The 19,134-nt window shown below is 39.6% G+C and overlaps 1 protein-coding gene across 9 annotated transcripts in view; it reads right to left on the bottom strand.

Annotated features, from left to right (window-relative positions):
- LTBP1 (latent transforming growth factor beta binding protein 1) overlaps positions 1 to 19,134 on the bottom strand; it is a 463,242-nt gene that overhangs the window by 79,457 nt on the left and 364,651 nt on the right. For 8 of the 9 annotated variants that reach the window (XM_017534853.2, XM_017534855.2, XM_017534854.2 and 5 more), the window contains 3 exons: positions 18,780 to 18,902; positions 11,584 to 11,706; positions 5,909 to 6,034 (listed from right to left, as the gene is read on the bottom strand). In XM_017534853.2, the coding sequence (XP_017390342.1) occupies positions 5,909 to 6,034; positions 11,584 to 11,706; positions 18,780 to 18,902 (372 nt within the window). The remainder of the gene's footprint in view (positions 1 to 5,908; positions 6,035 to 11,583; positions 11,707 to 18,779; positions 18,903 to 19,134) is intronic. The other variant, XM_037740749.1, reaches the window with a different exon arrangement.

Here is a 19,134-nt window from a genome sequence, read left to right as displayed (position 1 = left end):
ATATCACCATCATCATCCAAGAGAGGAAAATATAGGAGTGGAATACAGAATTATTAATAAAATGAAAGGTTTTCATTTTTCCTTTCCAATAAAAAAAAGGGTAATGCCAAAAATATGTCTGAGTTTAAAAAAAGATTTTAAGAGCAGTTTTAGGTTCCCAACAAGATTACACAGAGAGTTTCCATTTATATCCTGTTTCCCTCACACTGGCCCCCAGCCTTTCCCACTGTCAGTCTCCTGCACCAGACCAGTACTGTTGTTATGACTGACAAACCCTTACATCATTATCATCCAAAGGCCATAGTTTACATTAAGTGTTTACAACTCTTGTGTTGTACTTTGTCTGATTTTTTATTTTTGTCTGGACAACAGAAATCATGTTGACAGTTGGAAGAAAGTCCTCAGCTGCCATCTCATGCCCTCTTACCTATCTATTGATGGGCTTTTATCATTTAGGCAGTAGAAGACCAGTCTGAACATGACAAGCACTTAATATGGCTTCATTTCTTCACTCAGACAGAAATTTTTAGTATTTCTTTCACTTACAGCAGCAGAATAGCTGATTCTGACCACCCCATTTAGCATCAAAGCAGCTTCCCACTTCTTGCTCTACCCTTCAGGTCCCTCATATTGTGCTCTACCTTTTCTTTCTTTCTTTTTTTTTTCCACAGTTTAACACACTTTCTTTTTGAGATGGAGTCTTACTTTGTCACCCACACTGGAGTGCAGTGGCGCAATCTCGGCTCACTGCAACCTCCACCTCCCAGGGTCAAGCGATTCATGTGCCTCAGCCTCCTGAGCAGCTGGAATTACAGGCATGTACCACCACAACCAGCTAATTTTTGTATTTTTAGTAGAGACGGGGTTTTACCATGTTGGCCAGGCTGGCCTCAAATTCCTGACCTCAAGTGATCTGCCTGCCTCAGCCTCCCAAAGTGCTGGGATATGGGGATGAGCCACTGTGCCCGACCTTTATCACACTTTCTAATATCTTAGCTATCTATTAGTTTATTGCCTCCAAGTAAGTGGGGATCTTTCGTTGTTCTTCACTGACAAGACCCCAGTACTTAGAACAGTGGATGGCATACAGGTAGACACTTAATAAATATCCATCAAATGAAAGAATGAATGAGGATGCTTTTTCTAAAAGACAGGACATCAGGGAGTGATTCTGGCCATGGTTTGGAGGCCTACTTGGCCATGGCTAACCAAGCCTGGCCAGCACTGGAGGGAGAGGTGCCCAGGTCCTATAAGCTGCTGGTGCTACCTCTGTGTGGCTGGGCTCCTTGGGGTCCCTGCTAGATGAACATGGCCACTCTATCATGTGAACTGGATGGAGTACACAGGGAGCCTTGAGATGAGTGATATGCCGGATTCCACTGCAGTCACATAAGCCCTTGCTCAGCCTGAGCACATGACCGGAAGAGCATGGCTGTTCCTGGTTGAGTGCAGCAAGCAAAGAGGGATGGAAAAGAAGTGACACAAAGTCAGAGACCAGGGGGTTTTTCCCGATGGGCAGGGGGACAGACGTGGTGACCCCAAGGAATATGATTACCACAAGTTTCCCTAATTTTCTGTCATGGACATTCAGATGAAGAAACCAAATATCAAGTCAGTTTATGAATGCAATCATAAGGATTTTTTTTTTTTTGAGACAAAGTCTCACTCTTGTCACCCAGGCTGGAGTGCAGTGGTGTGATCTCTTGACTCACTGCAACCTCTGCCTCCTAGGTTCAAGTGATGCTCATGCCTCAGCCTCTTAAGTAGCTAGGAACACAAGCGCCCGCCACCATACCCAGCTAATTTTGGTATTTTTAGTAGAGATGAGGTTTCACCATGCTGGCCAGGGTGGTCTCACACTCCTGACCTCAGGTGATCCACCTACCTCGGCCTCCCAAAGTGCTGGGATTACAGGGATGAGCCACCGTGCCCGGCCCCAGCCAATTTTTAAAAAAAAATTTTGTAGAGACAGGGTCTTGCTATGTCATCCAGGCTTGATGATGAGTATTTTTCATGTGAATTAAAATTCCACAATAAAAAAGGGCAAAAGTAAAAAGGCAAAAGAATTGTGATTTTTTGTTAAACAAATGGATATGGTCAAATGGAACATAAAACAATGAGCTGAGTGAAAGAAAACATTTCCTTTGTTTTAATACACAAGATAAAAGCTTTGGCTATAGAGTGAAAATAAGGTGGGAAGAGGAGATGAACTGTAACTCAGATAAAAGGGAAATGTAGCAGAAGTCGTCAACCAAAAGGGTCCTGCTCCCCTGCAATTTCCTGACATCCAAGTCTGGGATCTGAAAAACGTAACCTGTGTATTATATTATATATGGCATGTTACATTCTGCACTTATTCATATCCATAAAGGGTAACTATGCTATGTTATAAACACTTAATGTATCCTATACATACTATTGGCTTATTTATCCCCAATTCCCCTAGTGGAAAGTAGGCTTCATGTAGGCAAGAACTGTGTTTTGCCCTCGGAAGAGGGCCTGGAACCAGATAGGAACTCAGTTAATATTGGTTATGTGAATGAATAAATGACAAATAGCCGCTCACCTACCATCTACTTCTCACTTTACTTGAACTTGGAATTAGACCATCTTTTATCTTACATGGGAGAACCACGGTATTTCTCCTTTCCTCCCCCAGGTATGTATCCCAGAGTACCATATACAGATTGAGTATCCCTGATCCAAAATGCTTAGGGCTAGCAGTATTTCAGATTTGGGATTTTTTTTTTTGGTGGGGGTTGTGGTAATTTTGGAATGTGTGCATTATTCTTACCTGTTGAGTTTCCCTAATCCAAAAATCTAAAATCTGAAATGCTCAATGAGCATTTCCTTTGAGCATCACATCTGCACTCACACTTTTAGAATTTGGAGTGCTTTAGATTTTGGATTTTCAGATTAGAAATACTCATCCTACACATGTAAGGGAAGGGAAGGAGCCAGTGGTGCCATTTTTATTTCTATAGAACCTGTCATGCTACACTTAAGACAATTCATGTTTACAGAGTTTGCCTCTTCATTGTGGTTCCTTAACTATGATCAGATGTTGACACTTCTCCAAGTCGCAGGAAATCAGGGAAGGGCCCTCCTTCCTTCAGCTTTGCGGGGCTTATTTAGCCCTGCTTACAGCAGGGCAGCTCAGCCCTGGTATCAACATGGCTTCAGCTCCTCAAACAGGAGCTCAGAAGGAAGTCAATAAATGGGCATAAGAGTGCCAGCCACTTCTCAGTGTTAATTCAAGTACTATGCAACACTGCTCCATTGCTAAATTTCAATAACACATCAGCCTCACTGCCGAATCCTGATCACATGAGCTGGCTCTGTCCGCAGCATGGCCAGAGGTAGAATCAGGACAGCACGACTGCCGTAAGTTTTAGACTAAGTCTAACAAAGGAAACTTTGGACCAATTAAGAATATTGGATTAAGCCCATAAAAAATAAAATCCATGCAGAACTTATTTCAGAAAGAGAATAACATGCATAATAATTACAGAGATTTCTAGTTATACTACCATGCATAATACCAACATAATATTCTAACTTGGGTTTCATTACTTAGAAAATTGTCCAGTTTCTGGAGTCAAGGAAGTATGGATTAAGTCTCAAAAAGGGTATACTCAATGAGTACAGTAATTTATAAAGCAATACAAGTTTTCTAAAATCACATTTTTAAATTCAAGTCTTTGCCAAGTAAATGACCAACAAAATGAGAGCTGCAACTAAATTACAGTGATTATGAAACCCTCAAGTTGCAGAAATCCATGTTAAAAAAGCACAGAATTCAATAAAAATGAGTAACTACAAAAGGCAAAACAAATGTGTACATATTTATATTTGGTATATTCTTTTGGAACAACAGTTTTGACTAGTGAGCACTTGAGGTCACTTACATTTTTTTTTTTTCTGAATATAATTTTGCATGGCACAACCATCAGCAGTTATACCAGGGACCATTTTTCACGCCTTTACCAGGCATGATTTAGAGCTAAGCAACAAAGCAAACCTGCATCTTTCTGGAAATTCTGCAAATCTGTTTCTCAGTGACTTGGATGGGCCTGCACCTTATCCCTCAAGTGGGGAATACTGTAATCTCTGCAAAAGAACATTTGCATTCACAGAGCGTCTTTTCTAAAAGCTCTGGTCTCAAAGTTCTAAATATAAAATTAACATAAAACTTGAACCACTGAAGCATGGATTTCTTGTAAATCTCTCATCACTCACATTATTATGATGCTTTCCTCCATTTCCCAACTTCCTATCCCTTCCAAACCCCTCAATCTGTTACCCTGAACTCTCTCTCTCCCAATTCAAGTCAAATCTGGCGTCCATGTTTTGTCTGCTCAGCAGGAGGGTAACTTCAACAATCTCCTGCTTTTTATAAGATCAGTTTATTCCTCCCAATATAATAATTAGTTTCAGATGAACCTGGTTGCTGGCACTCGGCTTGGTTCCACTGTGGTACTAGCAATGAGCAGACACTTCCTGTTGCACTATTTTTTAGAGCAAAGAATCTGGGCACTATCTTAGACCCAGAACAAAACTTTTGCAATTTACTTCTTTAAAATATAGCTGAGTTTCGATAACTAGATTCTCAAAAGAGATCAACTGAAATTATGATGATAGGAATCTTTTCAGTTTACTTTTAAAATGGTTCAGTAAATTATTCCTCCATTTAGCAAGCTATAACAGGTCATCGAGAACACAAATCTTATGAAAATAACCAGTGCTGTATCCTTACAAACATACAGAGGTTTCAAGTAGGAAGCCAACAGCATTATCTTAACATCTTACAGCTTAATTAGCTTTTAGGAGATAATAAATACGGACAGTAAATAAATATACTGCTTTGGAAATAAGGATATTAGAGGAAGAATTCTAGAAGATCTGTTCACAGTGACACAGAATAATCAAGCAAGACTTTTTTTTTTTTTTTGAAACAGAGTCTTGCTCTTGTCACCCAGGTTGGAGTGCAATGGCGCAATCTCAGCTCACTGCAACCTACATCTCCTGGGTTCCAGTGATTCTCCTGCCTGAGTAGCTGGGATTGCAGGCACCCGCCACCACACCCAGCTAATTTTTGCATATTTAGTAGAGACAGTTTCACCATGTTGGCCAGGCTGGTCTCAAACTCCTGGCCTCAGCCTCCCAAAGTGCTGGGATTAAAGGTGTGAGCCGCTGCTCCTGGCCACAAGACAGTTTTTTTTTTTTTTTTTTAATTGAGTGGAGTCTCGCTCTGTTGCCAGGCTGGAGTGCAGTGGCATGATCTGAGCTCACTGCAACCTCTGCCTCCCAGGTTCAAGTGATTCTCCTGCCTCAGCCTCCTGAGTAGCTGAGACTATAGACACATGCCACTATGCCCAGCTGATTTTTGTACTTTTTAGTAGAGATGGGGTTTCACCATGTTGGCCAGAATAGTCTCGATCTCTTGACCTCATGATCTGCCTGCCTCGGTTTCCCAAAGTGCTGGGATTACAGGTGTGAGCCACTGCACCCGGCCAAGACATTTTTTATAAACAGAATGATCAAGACAATCTACACGAAGCACAATCAAAGCAGGGACAGTCTCGGGTGAAAGGGAAGTTGCCACAGTTTTCCTTCATGTCTCCCTCATGCCTCCTATCAGTCCCTGCACATTTGGACTCATTAATTTAGTACCAGTTGTGGAGCCATCTGTGAATGTTTTTATGATCACAGCCTTAGGTTATCCCATTTATAAATCCCAGCAACCCCTGAGCTATGCTTTCAGGTGTGGGTTACTTTGATGCATATACATGCTTTGAGGCTGTGAATTATGGAGTACCTCTTAGCGTCTTCAAGTCTTTTTATAAGTGAAAGCAATCTCCTCTCTTCTTTATCACACAACAATATGATTTCGTATGGTTTATCTTACCTTCACATGTATGGCCATCTGCAGAGATTGAGAAACCCTGCTGGCAGACACAGTGAAAAGAACCCTCTGTGTTTAGGCACTCCCCTTGAGGACCACAGAGCCCTGGATGTTCGCATTCATTAATATCTGTAATTTAAAAGAGAGTCTTAAAAACTTGAAAAACATTGGTTTTATTTTCATATACCTCTATAGAACAGATGATAAAGAAATGTTATTATGACATGGCTGGACATTTATTTAGTGGCCCAACTATATCATTTGTCCATAGACCACAGGACAAGCTGAATTATGAGAGAGAAACTATTTAGGTTGACCAAGGAAATACCCAATGTTCAGCCACTTTTGACCTGCAAAAAAAGCAATTTCATAGGTTCAACCCAAAGCTACCCTTATCTTAGACATATAGCGGCTTGAGGAATACTCCGTAACTCTGAGAGATGCTCTCCACTGGTGAGAATGCTGCGTCCTCCTTTGTCCTCTCCCATTGCCATGCACACAGTTGTTAAAGAGTCTGTAGTATCTTGCTATGTTCCTGCCTATCCATCCCTAGGATGTAGGCTTCTTAAGGGCAAGGCTAGACACGTTTTATTTATAGTATTTGGCTCATAAACAGCACTTCGCAAATGTCTGGTGAAAATATAAATGAAATAGACTCCAACCTATAGCTCATTGGAAATGGGTAATAGAAATAAAATACAAGTAAAAGAAGGCCTATTTATTTATTTTAGAGACAGGGTCTCACTGTTGCCCAGGCTGCAGTGCAGTGCAAGATCCCAGCTCACCGCAGTCTCAAACTCCTGGGCACAAGTAATCCTCTCTCTTCAGCTTCTGAAGAAGCTGGCACTAAGGTACTAGTCCCATGCCTGCCTAATTTTTAAAATTTTTTTGCAGAGATGGGATCTCACTATGATGCCTAGGCTGGTCTTGAACTCCTGCCCTCAAGTGATCCTCCTTGGCCTTCCAAAGTGCTGCAATTACAGAGGTTAGCCACCATGCCTGGCCAAGAAGGCCTTTTAGACCATGGAAATTCATATTTGCATGGCTTTCCAATGATGAAGTCAGCGAATGAGAGCTTAATGCAGTGCCTACCACGCAACAAAGGGTCAACAAGCAGTAACTACTATTATAAAGGCTCACGGGCAGATCATGCCATAAACTTGTGTTGTCCAATTCATGCTCAGTTTGTCCTCACTGTGAGTAATTGTGCTCCCCATGGCCAGGGTCATGGGGTACTTCCAAGCATTGATAACACATGGACTGTAAGGAAAATGCTCTTTGAAACCAGTTCTAATTATATTGGCTAACAGTGCCCAAAACGACAACATAAGGCACCTAGAGAAAGGTTCACCTATTCTCAATGGTTCTGATACGCAACTGTCTAATTGTTGGTTTATTCAGCTATGTCCATCATGACACTGATGGCTCCCTGAGAAGCTATCTCAATTGAAAAGCTCTGAGTTCCCGATGCCTATTGAGTACATTGACAGGGTCATATGAATGTTTGTCCCCCACAAAATTTCTCAGTTATTTTCCTTCTCTACTAACTGAATGGTGACTGGTGAAGGTTCTTTTAGTTAATTGGGATCATAAAAATGATTACATGTCCTTAGCAGCAACATTCAGGTGGCACAGCTCTACTAAAGTCATTTTCTTATCTTCTAGGCCCTCCCTTTATCAGTTACAAAAGAGGTCTTCCATACAAGAACCCACATGAATACTGCAAAGCTTAATAAGAATAGGGAAAAGGTACAGATTATATGCTCTTCCTATTGGCTGCTAGAACATGCTTGGCCACTGACCCAGTGGTCCTCAATAAAGTCATCTCTTTCCCTACAGCCAGCATCTCCTGCGGCTCTTCTTTTTGACTAGCTGATCTTCCTGTGCAACAGAAAATCTAACAATTATTGATTTAACCATCTTCCTTTATTAATCCTGAACTCTTTACCCTTCTATCTGCCACATAATTCACATTATTTGGCCTGCCCATTGCTGAATCAAAATAAGAAATCAAGCAGGAATTACTCATACTCTCTTAACAATTCTATTCTTGTTACTGTCACTAATTTTTGGATATTTCAAGGAAGGTCAATGAATCGTTTTCTACTTACATATTTCTCAATATGATTTTATTCTGTGAAATTCTTTACTTCTTTTATAAAAATCTTTGATATTGTCTGTTTTCCACCTATTGATACTACCTTAGATTGACCATCTTTTTTGAATTTTGACCTCCTTTTAGTCCTCAGATCCATTCTTTATTTCCAACCTGCTGCCCAATAAACCTCTATCTGAGGAAGAAGGCTACCGGTATGAAGTTACACTGGCCTGGGGATCAAGCACAGGACCTATATCCATCTTATTAAGCCCTAGCACTACCTGACACCCCTCTTCTTACCCTTCTTATTTTATCCTATGCCTCGGTGTGGTCCTTTAAATACTACATGCTTTGCAACTTTGCCTAGGGAATAATGTGCACGAAGTTTCTGCATCAATAAAGTCACTGATTAACAAGTAATTGTCTAAAAAGTTTGATGAAAGGAACTGAAGATGAATTCCTAGACTTTTTTTTTTTTTTCCAGGAAACTGCTAAGAAAGAACAACATGATATTTGGAACTAGGGAAACATATGCATTCAATTTGGATTGTACTTATTGAGGCATTTCTGAACTATGCTGCTAGTAACTTCGAGCTGAAAGCCAGACTCTATTTAAGTTGGGTTTCTTTCATGGGTCCGCGATTCCACAGAAATTCATAACTTGGCATGCGTAAATCAAAACATGAAACTGAACTGCATTTTGAATCTCAAATGTATCCTGCCACATTTCTAAAGAGACTATTAACATGGAATTTCCATATTGTCTGTATATGATCATCAGTTTTGTGTGGGAAAGAAAATCTTAAACATGCTTCCAACTGAAAATGCTTTACTGAATACAGAAGTATTTTCAGAACATTAGGTAAAGTTTAAAGTTTATCACACACTGTTATTCAAACATGTCCATGGTTATTAGCATTGCCATCAATTATATTTTCAGATTTTAAACAAACTCTGAAATCTACACCTCTCTACAGAATGCTGACATGACCAAGGGATTAGAGAAAAGTAGGCTACTAACTTCAGGCAGAGTGAAAGATCACAAAACTGCCTCTAGTGACAGAGTGAAAAGAGATAATTCAAAACGACGTGAGTATACACGCCATCATATACAGCTTTTAACAGGAGATGGTGGGTGATAAAAGAGATTCACAGACACTATTCTGTAAACAGTATTAAGACCTACTTCAGAAATGCTTCTCATTTATTTAGATTTACATTTTTCAGACATATTAACTTATTCTGGAAAAGAGGAATAAATGTGACAGAGAATGAAGTCAATTTAATAATTATTGAGTCAACAAAACCCCATATGTTTGGAGTAATCACATATTTGAGGGGTGATATCAAACCACAGACACACATTTAGCATACTGAGAGAATAGAATAGTGCAATTAATGAATCAGATAACTAAATTAGTTCTGTGTGATTTAACTCTAGAAGCTAAATTTATGTAATATGAAATCTTGGGCCATTTATATTAAGATTTGGTTTTGCCTGTATTTCGCCAAAAGAAATTGTGATGAGAAGAATTAGAAAATATAATTTTAAGCCAAAAAGCCTATAATAAAAACAAGATTCAGGGTTTGGTCTTTTCCGTGTGTGTGTGTGTGTGTGTGTGTGTGTGTGTGTGTGTTGTGTGTGTCTTCGCATTTTCATATAAATCAAGATTCATTTGGTTAAAAGGTAATAGTCCCCAAATGCAAATATTCTCATATATATTTATAATTCAAATGTTCCTTCTCTATTGCATTAAATCTAAGCACATTAAATTTCTGCATTAAAAAAACTGAATTTCACCTTATTGCATCAGGATGGTGAATAAATACAAGATCTCAAATGATAAATCTTGCAATTTTTAAAATATCTGTCTTGGGTTCACATCAAGTACAGAAAGGTGTATATTTAAATCTTGGAATCAGCAAAGGAATTAATTTTTAAAAACCTTGTGTTCAAAGTTCTATGTTTTTCCTATCTCTGACACACGGCTGGGTGTGACTGGTAATATAGATGTACAATATAATTCCAGTGCCATAACTTAGAGAGTAGACACCATCTTATCCTACAAGAATACTGTTATTTGGAACATGTGAGAGGAGATATAACTTATGGCATTATTTTTAAAAAGCCATACATATTCAGTAATAGTGGATAAAAGGTAACTCTAACAATTTATTTATTTATTTGTCCTTTGGGATACACTACACAATTCTATAATGGTAGAGAAACAATAAGAAAAAATAGTATTTGTCAGGTATCAGAAATAAATAGATATAAAGGTAAATATAAGTGTGAATTTTCAGTGGGAAAATATAGATATGGGTTTACTAACACTGGTAAATATAGGAAAGCTTTTAGGGCAAGTCAATTTTGGGATACAGAATCCAGAAAATTTAATTTTTTTAGCCATGGTATCGAAATGACTCAATGGGGTGCTAAACTTCACTGTCTTCTTTCTTTTGGCTCTAAATGTAACAATTAAGTGGTATGGCAGTGTAGAGAAGAGCAGTGGGAAAAGATCCTGAGTTCATCAACTTTACCACTCATTAGAGAGCAGCACACTTAACTTATTGGAGCCTCAGTTACTCATGCACAAAACAAATACAAGAAAAACTACCTCTGAAGTTGCTGTAAGAATTCAAAGAGATACCAAGATACCTGCAGTGCTCAGCACACTGAAGAAACTCAGTTAAAGCTGTTGTGATTATTCTTGTTAGTACCTGTGTTGTGTTGCTGTGTTTTTGTTAGTACTCTGCGTCTACTGTACTGCTTGGAAGATTAATTGCGACAGCACTTTGAAAAAATATAAAATTCCCTTTCTCATGATTTTGACCAAAGTGAGGCCTCTTAGGAAGAGAAAAAGCAATGGTGAACCGGGCAAAGTGGCTCACCTGTAATCCCAGCACATTGGGAGGCCAAAGTGGGTGGATCACAAGGTCAGGAGTTCTAGACCAGCCTGGCCAAGATGGTGAAACCCCATCTTTACTAAAATTAACTGGATGTGGCAGTGGGTGCCTGTAATCCCAGCTACTTGGGAGGCTGAGGCCGGAGAATCACTTGAACCTGGGAGGTAAAGGTTGCAGTGAGCCAAGACTAAGCCACTGCACTCCAGCCTGGGTGACAGAGCAAGACTCCATCTCAAAAAACAAACAAACAAAAACAAAAAAAGCAATGTGGATACTGGATAAAAACAGAGAGTCAGAAAAAGACAGTTCAATATCACCTATGAGACAAAATAAAATATGACCAAAAAAGACATAAAAAAGCTGTAAGATAATTTTGAATCCAGTACCAAGGTTATGGCACAGAAGGAAGAGCAAAGTACAGGTGATCTCAGCATGGAAGTACTCAGAGTGAGGACATGGCTCTGATCTGTATGAGTTTCAGCTGACAGCATGCTGGACAAAGCAACACCCTCCTGCACTTGACGCAGACCCAAGACAGGTATTTTAGCAATAAAATTGACATAGATTATTTACATATAAATCACTTGGCAAAACCACAGACTATCGTCAGGAAGCATGGCAGAATTGAAGAATTACGTAAATAATGTCTGGGGATAAAAAGAGTGAGAAATACCTTGACATGCTTTATTGTCGTCTAGCTGGAATCCATCCGGACAAGTACAATCATAGGACCCCGCAGTATTAATGCAGTCTCCTCTCTGGCAAACACTCTTGTCCTCCAAGCATTCATTGATATCTAAAAACCAATGTAAAATTTTTAAAAGACTAAGTAAACCACATATCAGAAAGTTAAGACATTTCTCTTACACGTAAAGGTGCACTACTTTACATCATTTATAATACATAATTTTAAGTACATGACAACTTTTTAAATTTTTTAAAAATAAAACATTTTGAAAGGCTTTGCACTTTAGTAAACAAGTGGAACTTTTTTTTTTTTTGAGACAGAGTTTTACCCGGTGACCCATGCTGGAGTGCAGTGGCGCTATCTCGGGGCAATCTCTGCCTCCCTGATTCAAGTGATTCTCATGCATCAGCCTCCCGAGTAGCTGGGATTACAGGCACTCGCCACCATGTTCAGCTAATTTTCGTATTTTTAGTAGAGATGTGGTTTCACCATGTTGGACAGTCTGGTCTTGAACTCCTGACCTCAAGTGATTCACCTACCTCGGCCTCCCAAAGTGTTGGGATTATAGGCGCAAGCCATTATACCTGGTCAAGAAATGGAACTTTTAAACATCAAATGAAATTAAATGGAAGAGGAAAAGTGAAAATTCTGTAGCAAATAATAATTTACTTGATTATGTTTTGGTGATGATAAAGATTGAAAATACTTCAAAAACACTTATTAAGTATATCTTGAGCAACACTTGATCTATTTATACAAGCTCCCGTATTACACATTATAGAAAAAAATTTAAAGGGTTTTAGCATGGTCTTTGCCCCCAAAGCGAAATGTTTGTTCAAAGAAACAAACTGTATTGTAAACATAAACTATTATATTGTTTTATAAGTCTAAACCAATGTAACATAAGAATTGTCACCAAATATAATTATCTGTCAAAATAATAGTATCAACTTTAGGGGTCATGTATGTTTAGACAAAGAATATCATAAAGTTTAAAATAAAACTTGTGTGTAAAAGAAGCATATTTGTAAATTTACTTATGGTAAATTTCATAATAGGGGAGAATACAGGGGAGTCAGAGGAAGAAGAACTTTTGAACAGAAGAACAGCAAGAGCAAAAACCTAGTTTAAATGACTTATTCAGCAGCTGTAACAAAGAGGTTTAAGGTAGCCTGGATTTTAAAAAATGTATATATTCATAGCATATGCGCAACTAAAAGTGGTATACATAACCAATAATGAGTTTTTAAAAAGTCTGTCAGAACGTAAGACAATTAATGACCCCCCCTTGACCACATGAACGCCAGGCAGAACTTTCCCCAGGGCTGCTGATTACCATGTTTACCCCTAGTCAAAGCTCATTATTCCTAATGCACTCCACTAGCCCCTCTTCTGCTGTGTCTGTGAGGATTGAAGTTATTAGCACTGAAGAATGCTAAGGAATAAAACCTTCTTTGTTTTCTCAGAAATTGGCATTTTGTGGCACTTCTTGCAAATAATTATAATTGCTGCCAAAATATGAAAGATTCCAGGAAGAAGTGAATATGGAGACTGTGGCCATCTGTCTACATGCCCCGCTGTCTGGTTCAAGTACAGTAATACCACATTTCATTTTTCTCATAGAACCCAATCAACCAATTAACTGGCTTCTGTACTATTCACAGGACAAATAAAAGAGAAATAAGAGAGCACCTTATCACTTCTTTCTATCAAATAAAAACAAGTTATTATAATGACCGTTCACCCAGAATTAAAATGTTTCCAGGGACTGACCCTAAAACATAAAACACACGTGATGTGACTTTGCTTCAATTAAAGCAGGTTCTCACTTTTTCTTTAATATGTTTTTCTAGCTTTAATGAAGTATAAGGTCCATAAAATAAATTCATCTATTTAAGAGTCAGCTCAATGAGTTTTGACAAATGTACCCACATCCTTGGGACCACCCCAGTCCAGGGATAGGCATTTCCATCCCCAACTCGTTCCCTCTCATTCCTTTTGTGCTTGGAGGCTTCTTCCTCTGGGCATAATAGTTTTGAGATTCACCCAAGTTATTGTGTGTATCAGCAGTTCTCTCCTCTTTATTGCTGGGTAGGATGCCATTGGAAGAATGCACCATACTTTGTTTACTCATTCTCCTTCTGATGAGCATTCTGGGGGATTTCCATTTGGGCCATTGTGAATAAGGTTTCTATAAATATCTCTATATTCATAAGTCTTTGGGTAAACACATGCTTTTACCTTTTTTGAGCAAATACCCGGGAAAAGGATGCCTGGGTCATGGGGTAGGGTTATATTTAACTTTTGAACAATTGTTTTCTAAAGTGGCTGTAGAAATTACATTCCTACACGTAATGTAGGAGAACTCTGATTGTTCCACATTTATTCTAATAGCTCCACAACTATTCTAATGGGTATAGATAATCAGTTTTTACATTAACCTTTCTTTCTATGCTTTGTAGGAAATAAAGATAATGAAGTGAGAAGAAGCATATTTGATCAGTGGCATTATATTAAAAACTCTTGGTCTATTTATTCAAAAAAGATCATAGAGAATCCTAATATAAATTTCTGCAACAAGAAAAATGCTTTGCAACCTATATGTTTGCCTCAACAAAATGGAAGCAGTTGCTCTATTCATGCTACTGTTTTTTTTTTTTTTTTTTGAGACTAACTCTCACTCTTTCACCCAGGCTGGAGTGCGGTAGTGTGATCTTGCTCACTGCAACCTCTTCCTCCCAAGCTCAAGCGATTCTCCTGCCTCAGCCTCCCTAGCAGCTGGGATTACAGGCACCTGCCACCACGTCAGGCTAATTTTTGTATTTGTGGTAGAGATGTTGGCCAGGCTCACATGAGTTGAACTCCTGACCTCAACTCCTGGCCTCCCGAAGTGCTGGGATTACAGGCGTGAGCCACCGCACCCAGCCCTATTCATGATACTTTAAAGTAATTCGATTTTCATTTATTTTCAAAATCTAAGAAAAGTAATGAATGTGAGGGAAAAGAGCATTATTTTAAGTGTTTATAAATAATTGTATACATTAGAAAACTGACCATATGCTAGGGTTAGGTTTAGTTTAATTTTTTCTTTTCTTTCTTTTTTTTTTTTTTTTTTGCAAGGCCTTTATCTGGCTTCAATGCAATAAAAAGTAGGTTAAACATTGAGAGAGCCCAGCATGGGATTGTTTTGTACCACCTGGGGTAGTGTGAAAACATCTATTTTTCTTAGAAGTTGAGTAACAGGTTTTAGGGCAGGAATAGTGAATCGATGTCATCTTTCTATCAAGACTGAGCTTTTGAGGTCACCAACAGCTTGCTAAAAATCCCAGTTAACTTTTGGTCCTTCTGTTACCTCACAATAATATGATACAATTCATCACTCTCTCCTCCTTGAAACACTGTTCTCTTGGATTCTGGTTTTTCTCCTTCTTCACTTGCCACTTTTTCCTCAATCTCCTTTACAGGTTCTTAGCCCAGGGTCTCTCTCTTTTCTAGCTATACTCATTCCCAATCAATTTCATGGCCTAGAACTCACCCCTAAATTCCAAATGCATAATAGGTCCAACTGCTTTTCAGATACCTTCCTTCGAATACTGATCTTGGGTATTGAAAATGGAAAGTACCCACGTGAAGCCCTTCATGTCTCCACATAGCCTGTTCCTCCTCCATCTACACCTGCTATTCCTTTGAAATTAATACTCTACCCGTGAATAATTAAATGTTATCATCCCAGGGAAGCCTCTACTTGCCTCTTCATTTAAAATCACCACCTTCCCTCAGCACTCCCCATATACCTCACTGTATCTTCTCTGTAAAATTTATTGCCATTTAACAAACTATATATTTTACTTATTTATCATGTTTTGTTATCTCTCAAACTACCATGTAAGCTAAACAAGGGAAGGAATTTCTGTTTGGTTTATTGCCCTGTGCCTAGAACAGTGCCTGGCACAAGTTCCACACTAAATAAATATTTGAATGAATATGTAAGTTAATGTATGAATGACTCTGATTTGGAAAGAAATACCAGAAAGAAATACCATCCCACCTTTCTACCTTTTTAAAATTTTGTCCACAAATTGATGACCAAGAGCAAACGGCCACAGAGAGAAAGGGAAAGACACAGTAAGTAATGAGTCATCTTCTCAGGCTTTGTAAGGGACTGCAGGAAGCAACCTTAGTGAGGAGTTGGAGAAAGATTAAGGTAGACAAGGGATGAAAGATTGTGCTTAGAGGGAATCAGTCACAGACAGAGCCTTTGAAAGCTGAGATGCTCAAGGCCCCTAAGAACCAGGACAACTGAGGCACCCTCATTATCACAGAATGAGTGGCTACCGAGCATGTTGGAGTCAGCAGTGCACACAGGCAAGCACAACACTTGGGATTCTGACTCCATGAGGAGGCCAACAGGATGACAGGACAATACTGTAAGAAAACAGGATCTTTGCCAGAGCTATTATGGGAAAATTACACATGTAAACATAAAAGCCAACAAGAAAGATAGCTCTTTCTTGAACAGCTGTGAGAGGCATGTGAACAGCCACAGCTTAGTTAATTATGGCTAAATATCACTGGGGAGGGTCGGAAACATTGCTAGTTGGGAATTAGCAGGCTGAAGTGCTAACGTAGTTTCAAAGGGAGCTCTGAATTAGTTAGATGGACCACAGTCCTATTTATAACCCAGTACACCAGAGAAACTAGTCCTGACTTTAAAAGGGCCTGATTACATAACCCAAAAGAAGCTTTCTTATGGAACATAAGCATAACTTATATACATTAATAATGAAGAACGAGTTTGCTAAATGTTTTTGACTTTTCATGCATGAATGTTTTTGGAATAAAAACCTTACACTTCTATTAAGATGTTTACACATTAAAACAGACAAAGCAGAGGAACATGCCCTGGGATGAACATCAATTACTCAAGACTTAATCAATGGTGCAGTTCCTTCTTGGCTTGGCCAGGAATCAGGACAGAAGAGATGCTGATGGTCATTTGAGGTTTTCAGTGCCCTAGCACAGGGGTCTTCAGTCCCTGGGTCATGGACTGGTACAGGTCTGTGGCCTGCTAGGAACCGGACCGCACTGCGGGAGGTGGGCAGCAGGGAGCAAGCGGTACCCCGAGCTCCGCCTCCTGACAGATCAGCAGCTGCATTAGATTCTCACAGGAGGGCAAACCCTCTTGTGAACTGTGCATGTGAGGGATCTAGGTTGCATGCTCCTATGAGAATCTAACTAACACCTCATGATCTGAGGTAGGACAGTTTCACCCTGAAACCATCTCCCCGAACCCCGCCCAGGCAAAAACTGTCTTCCATGAAACTGGTCCCTGGTACCAAAAAAGTTGGGACCTCTGCTGTAGCAAATCCCTTACCCGTTACTTAGTTCTAGAATAGATTCTTCCATGAATGACTCCTTCCAACACGACCGACCCTCCCACCTTGGGATGCCACTACCTTGAATCATTATCACTTACCCATGTATTAGAGAGTTCCTAAAACACAACTTTTTCATACATAGTCATATCTTATCACTTATCTGACCTGTTTCTCAATAGGGTGTGTGTGTGTGTGTGTGTGTGTGTGTGTGTGTGTGTGATTTTTTTTTTTTTTTAAGATAGTCTTGCTGTGTCACCCAGGCTGGTGTAGCGGTACGATCTTGGCTCACTGCAACTTCTGCCGCCCAGGTTCAGGCCATTTTCCTGTATCAGCCTCCTGAGTAGCTGGGATTACAAGCACTAGCACCATGCCTGGCTAATTTTTGTTTTGTTTGTTTGTTTGTTTGGGATGGAGTCTTCTTGCTCTGTCACCCATGCTGGAATACAGAGGCATGATCGCAGCTCACTACAAGCTCTGTCTCCCAGATTCATGTGATTCTCCTGCCTCAGCCTCCCAAGTAGCTGGGAATACAGGTGTTTACCACCACACCCAGCTAATTTATATATTTTTTAGTAGAGACAGGGTTTCACCATGTTGGTGAGGCTGGTCTCAAACTCTTGACTTCAGATGATCCATCCACCTCAACCTCCCAAAGAGTTGGGATTACAGGCATAAGCCACCGCATCTGGCCTCAATGGGTATACTGATTACCACTTTTCATAGGTATAATTAACTCTTTGAGGAACATTATCGCCTTAGGATAAAATCTTAGAAGTTGATTTACTGATAAGGCCTTTAAAATGCTGCCAAAATTGCCTTCCCAAGGGTTGAGTCATTTTACACTTCCAGCAGCAGTAGAATATGGGGACTCAGCCACTTGTGACTGCTTGTGCCAAGTTCTCTGGTCAGAAATGTAGGATACTGTAAATGACAATGGATCTTTCCCAATCAACTGGCCTGGGAGTGAAAAAGGATTTGGGGCTGCTGAAATGCATGTCATGAAACCATTCACCAAAAGGCTCATCCACTTCTCTCAAACGTGGGGTTCAGACTCTCCTTCAAACACTCTGACCCTAAATGGGAGACACAACCCTGCCAAAACTGATGTTGCCGGTTTCACAACGGACAGGATGTAAATGCAATGAAGCCTCAGGTGGGCTGGGAAAAAGCTTGTTACTTAGGTGGACAATGAACAAGGTCACAAGTGACAGACTGGTGGTAAAAGTGAAAAAGAAGCCCACTGGTAGAAGACATTCCCCTCTCCATACGTAGGTCTGGCTCAGTCTTCCAACCACTTCAGAGAGCTTGTTCACCAAGCAAGTGGTCAAAGTGGTTAACAACCACCCAATACTGTACATGTGGGCTATCTTTCAGAAATGTTTTATGCAAAAAGCTAAAAACTGAATTGAAGTTAGGCTCTGAAAAACCCTCTAATTACCTGGAAAATTAAGTTGTACTTACTTATTTGGAACATTTGGAAGTTGATTCTGCATAAACAAGGTGTTACAGTTCAGAACTATGCACCCAGGATAAACCATCTATAGCTGGTACAGTTAAACTGATTCTTTTATGCCTTTGGCTGTCACAAGTCTAAAAGACAGCTCCAAGCAGTGCAAAGAAAATCTGGACTCTACTCCCTTGTTTGAATTATTTGTGTGACCCCAGGGAAGACACTTTGCAGGGAACTAATGAACGTCTTCACTATGAAATCAAGAGGTCAGGCTCAAAGACAGAGGCTGAGATGGACTAGATTTCCCTCTGATTGGGGCATTTTATGATTCTGAAATCAGGTGCAATTCTTACCTTCGCAGTGGTCTCCAAGGCCAGAAGCTCTGTAACCCTGGTCACACACACACTGGAAAGAGCCCTCAGTGTTCCTGCACTGTCCATGAGCACAGAGATGACGGTGCTGGCATTCATCAATGTCTATGAGCAAGAGAATACAAAGAAACTGTAGAAGTGGTGCTTAAAAAACACTTTCAATCAGTTTCAACTTGGTCAGTGTAAATTCTAGAAAGACAATGTTGATACAAGTAATGGCCATCATATATTGTTGCTTTTGTAACAATATCTCAGACTTTTTTGCTTATCAAATATTCAGAGTATACATGAAAACATGGCTATTGTTTCTTTTTTCTTTCTTTTCTTTTTTTTTTTT

This window comes from Cebus imitator, unplaced genomic scaffold, assembly GCF_001604975.1.
Source record: "Cebus imitator isolate Cc_AM_T3 unplaced genomic scaffold, Cebus_imitator-1.0 Scaffold88, whole genome shotgun sequence".
In the NCBI taxonomy this organism is placed as follows: domain Eukaryota; kingdom Metazoa; phylum Chordata; class Mammalia; order Primates; family Cebidae; genus Cebus; species Cebus imitator.
This window is presented reverse-complemented; position numbering and strand designations above follow the sequence as displayed.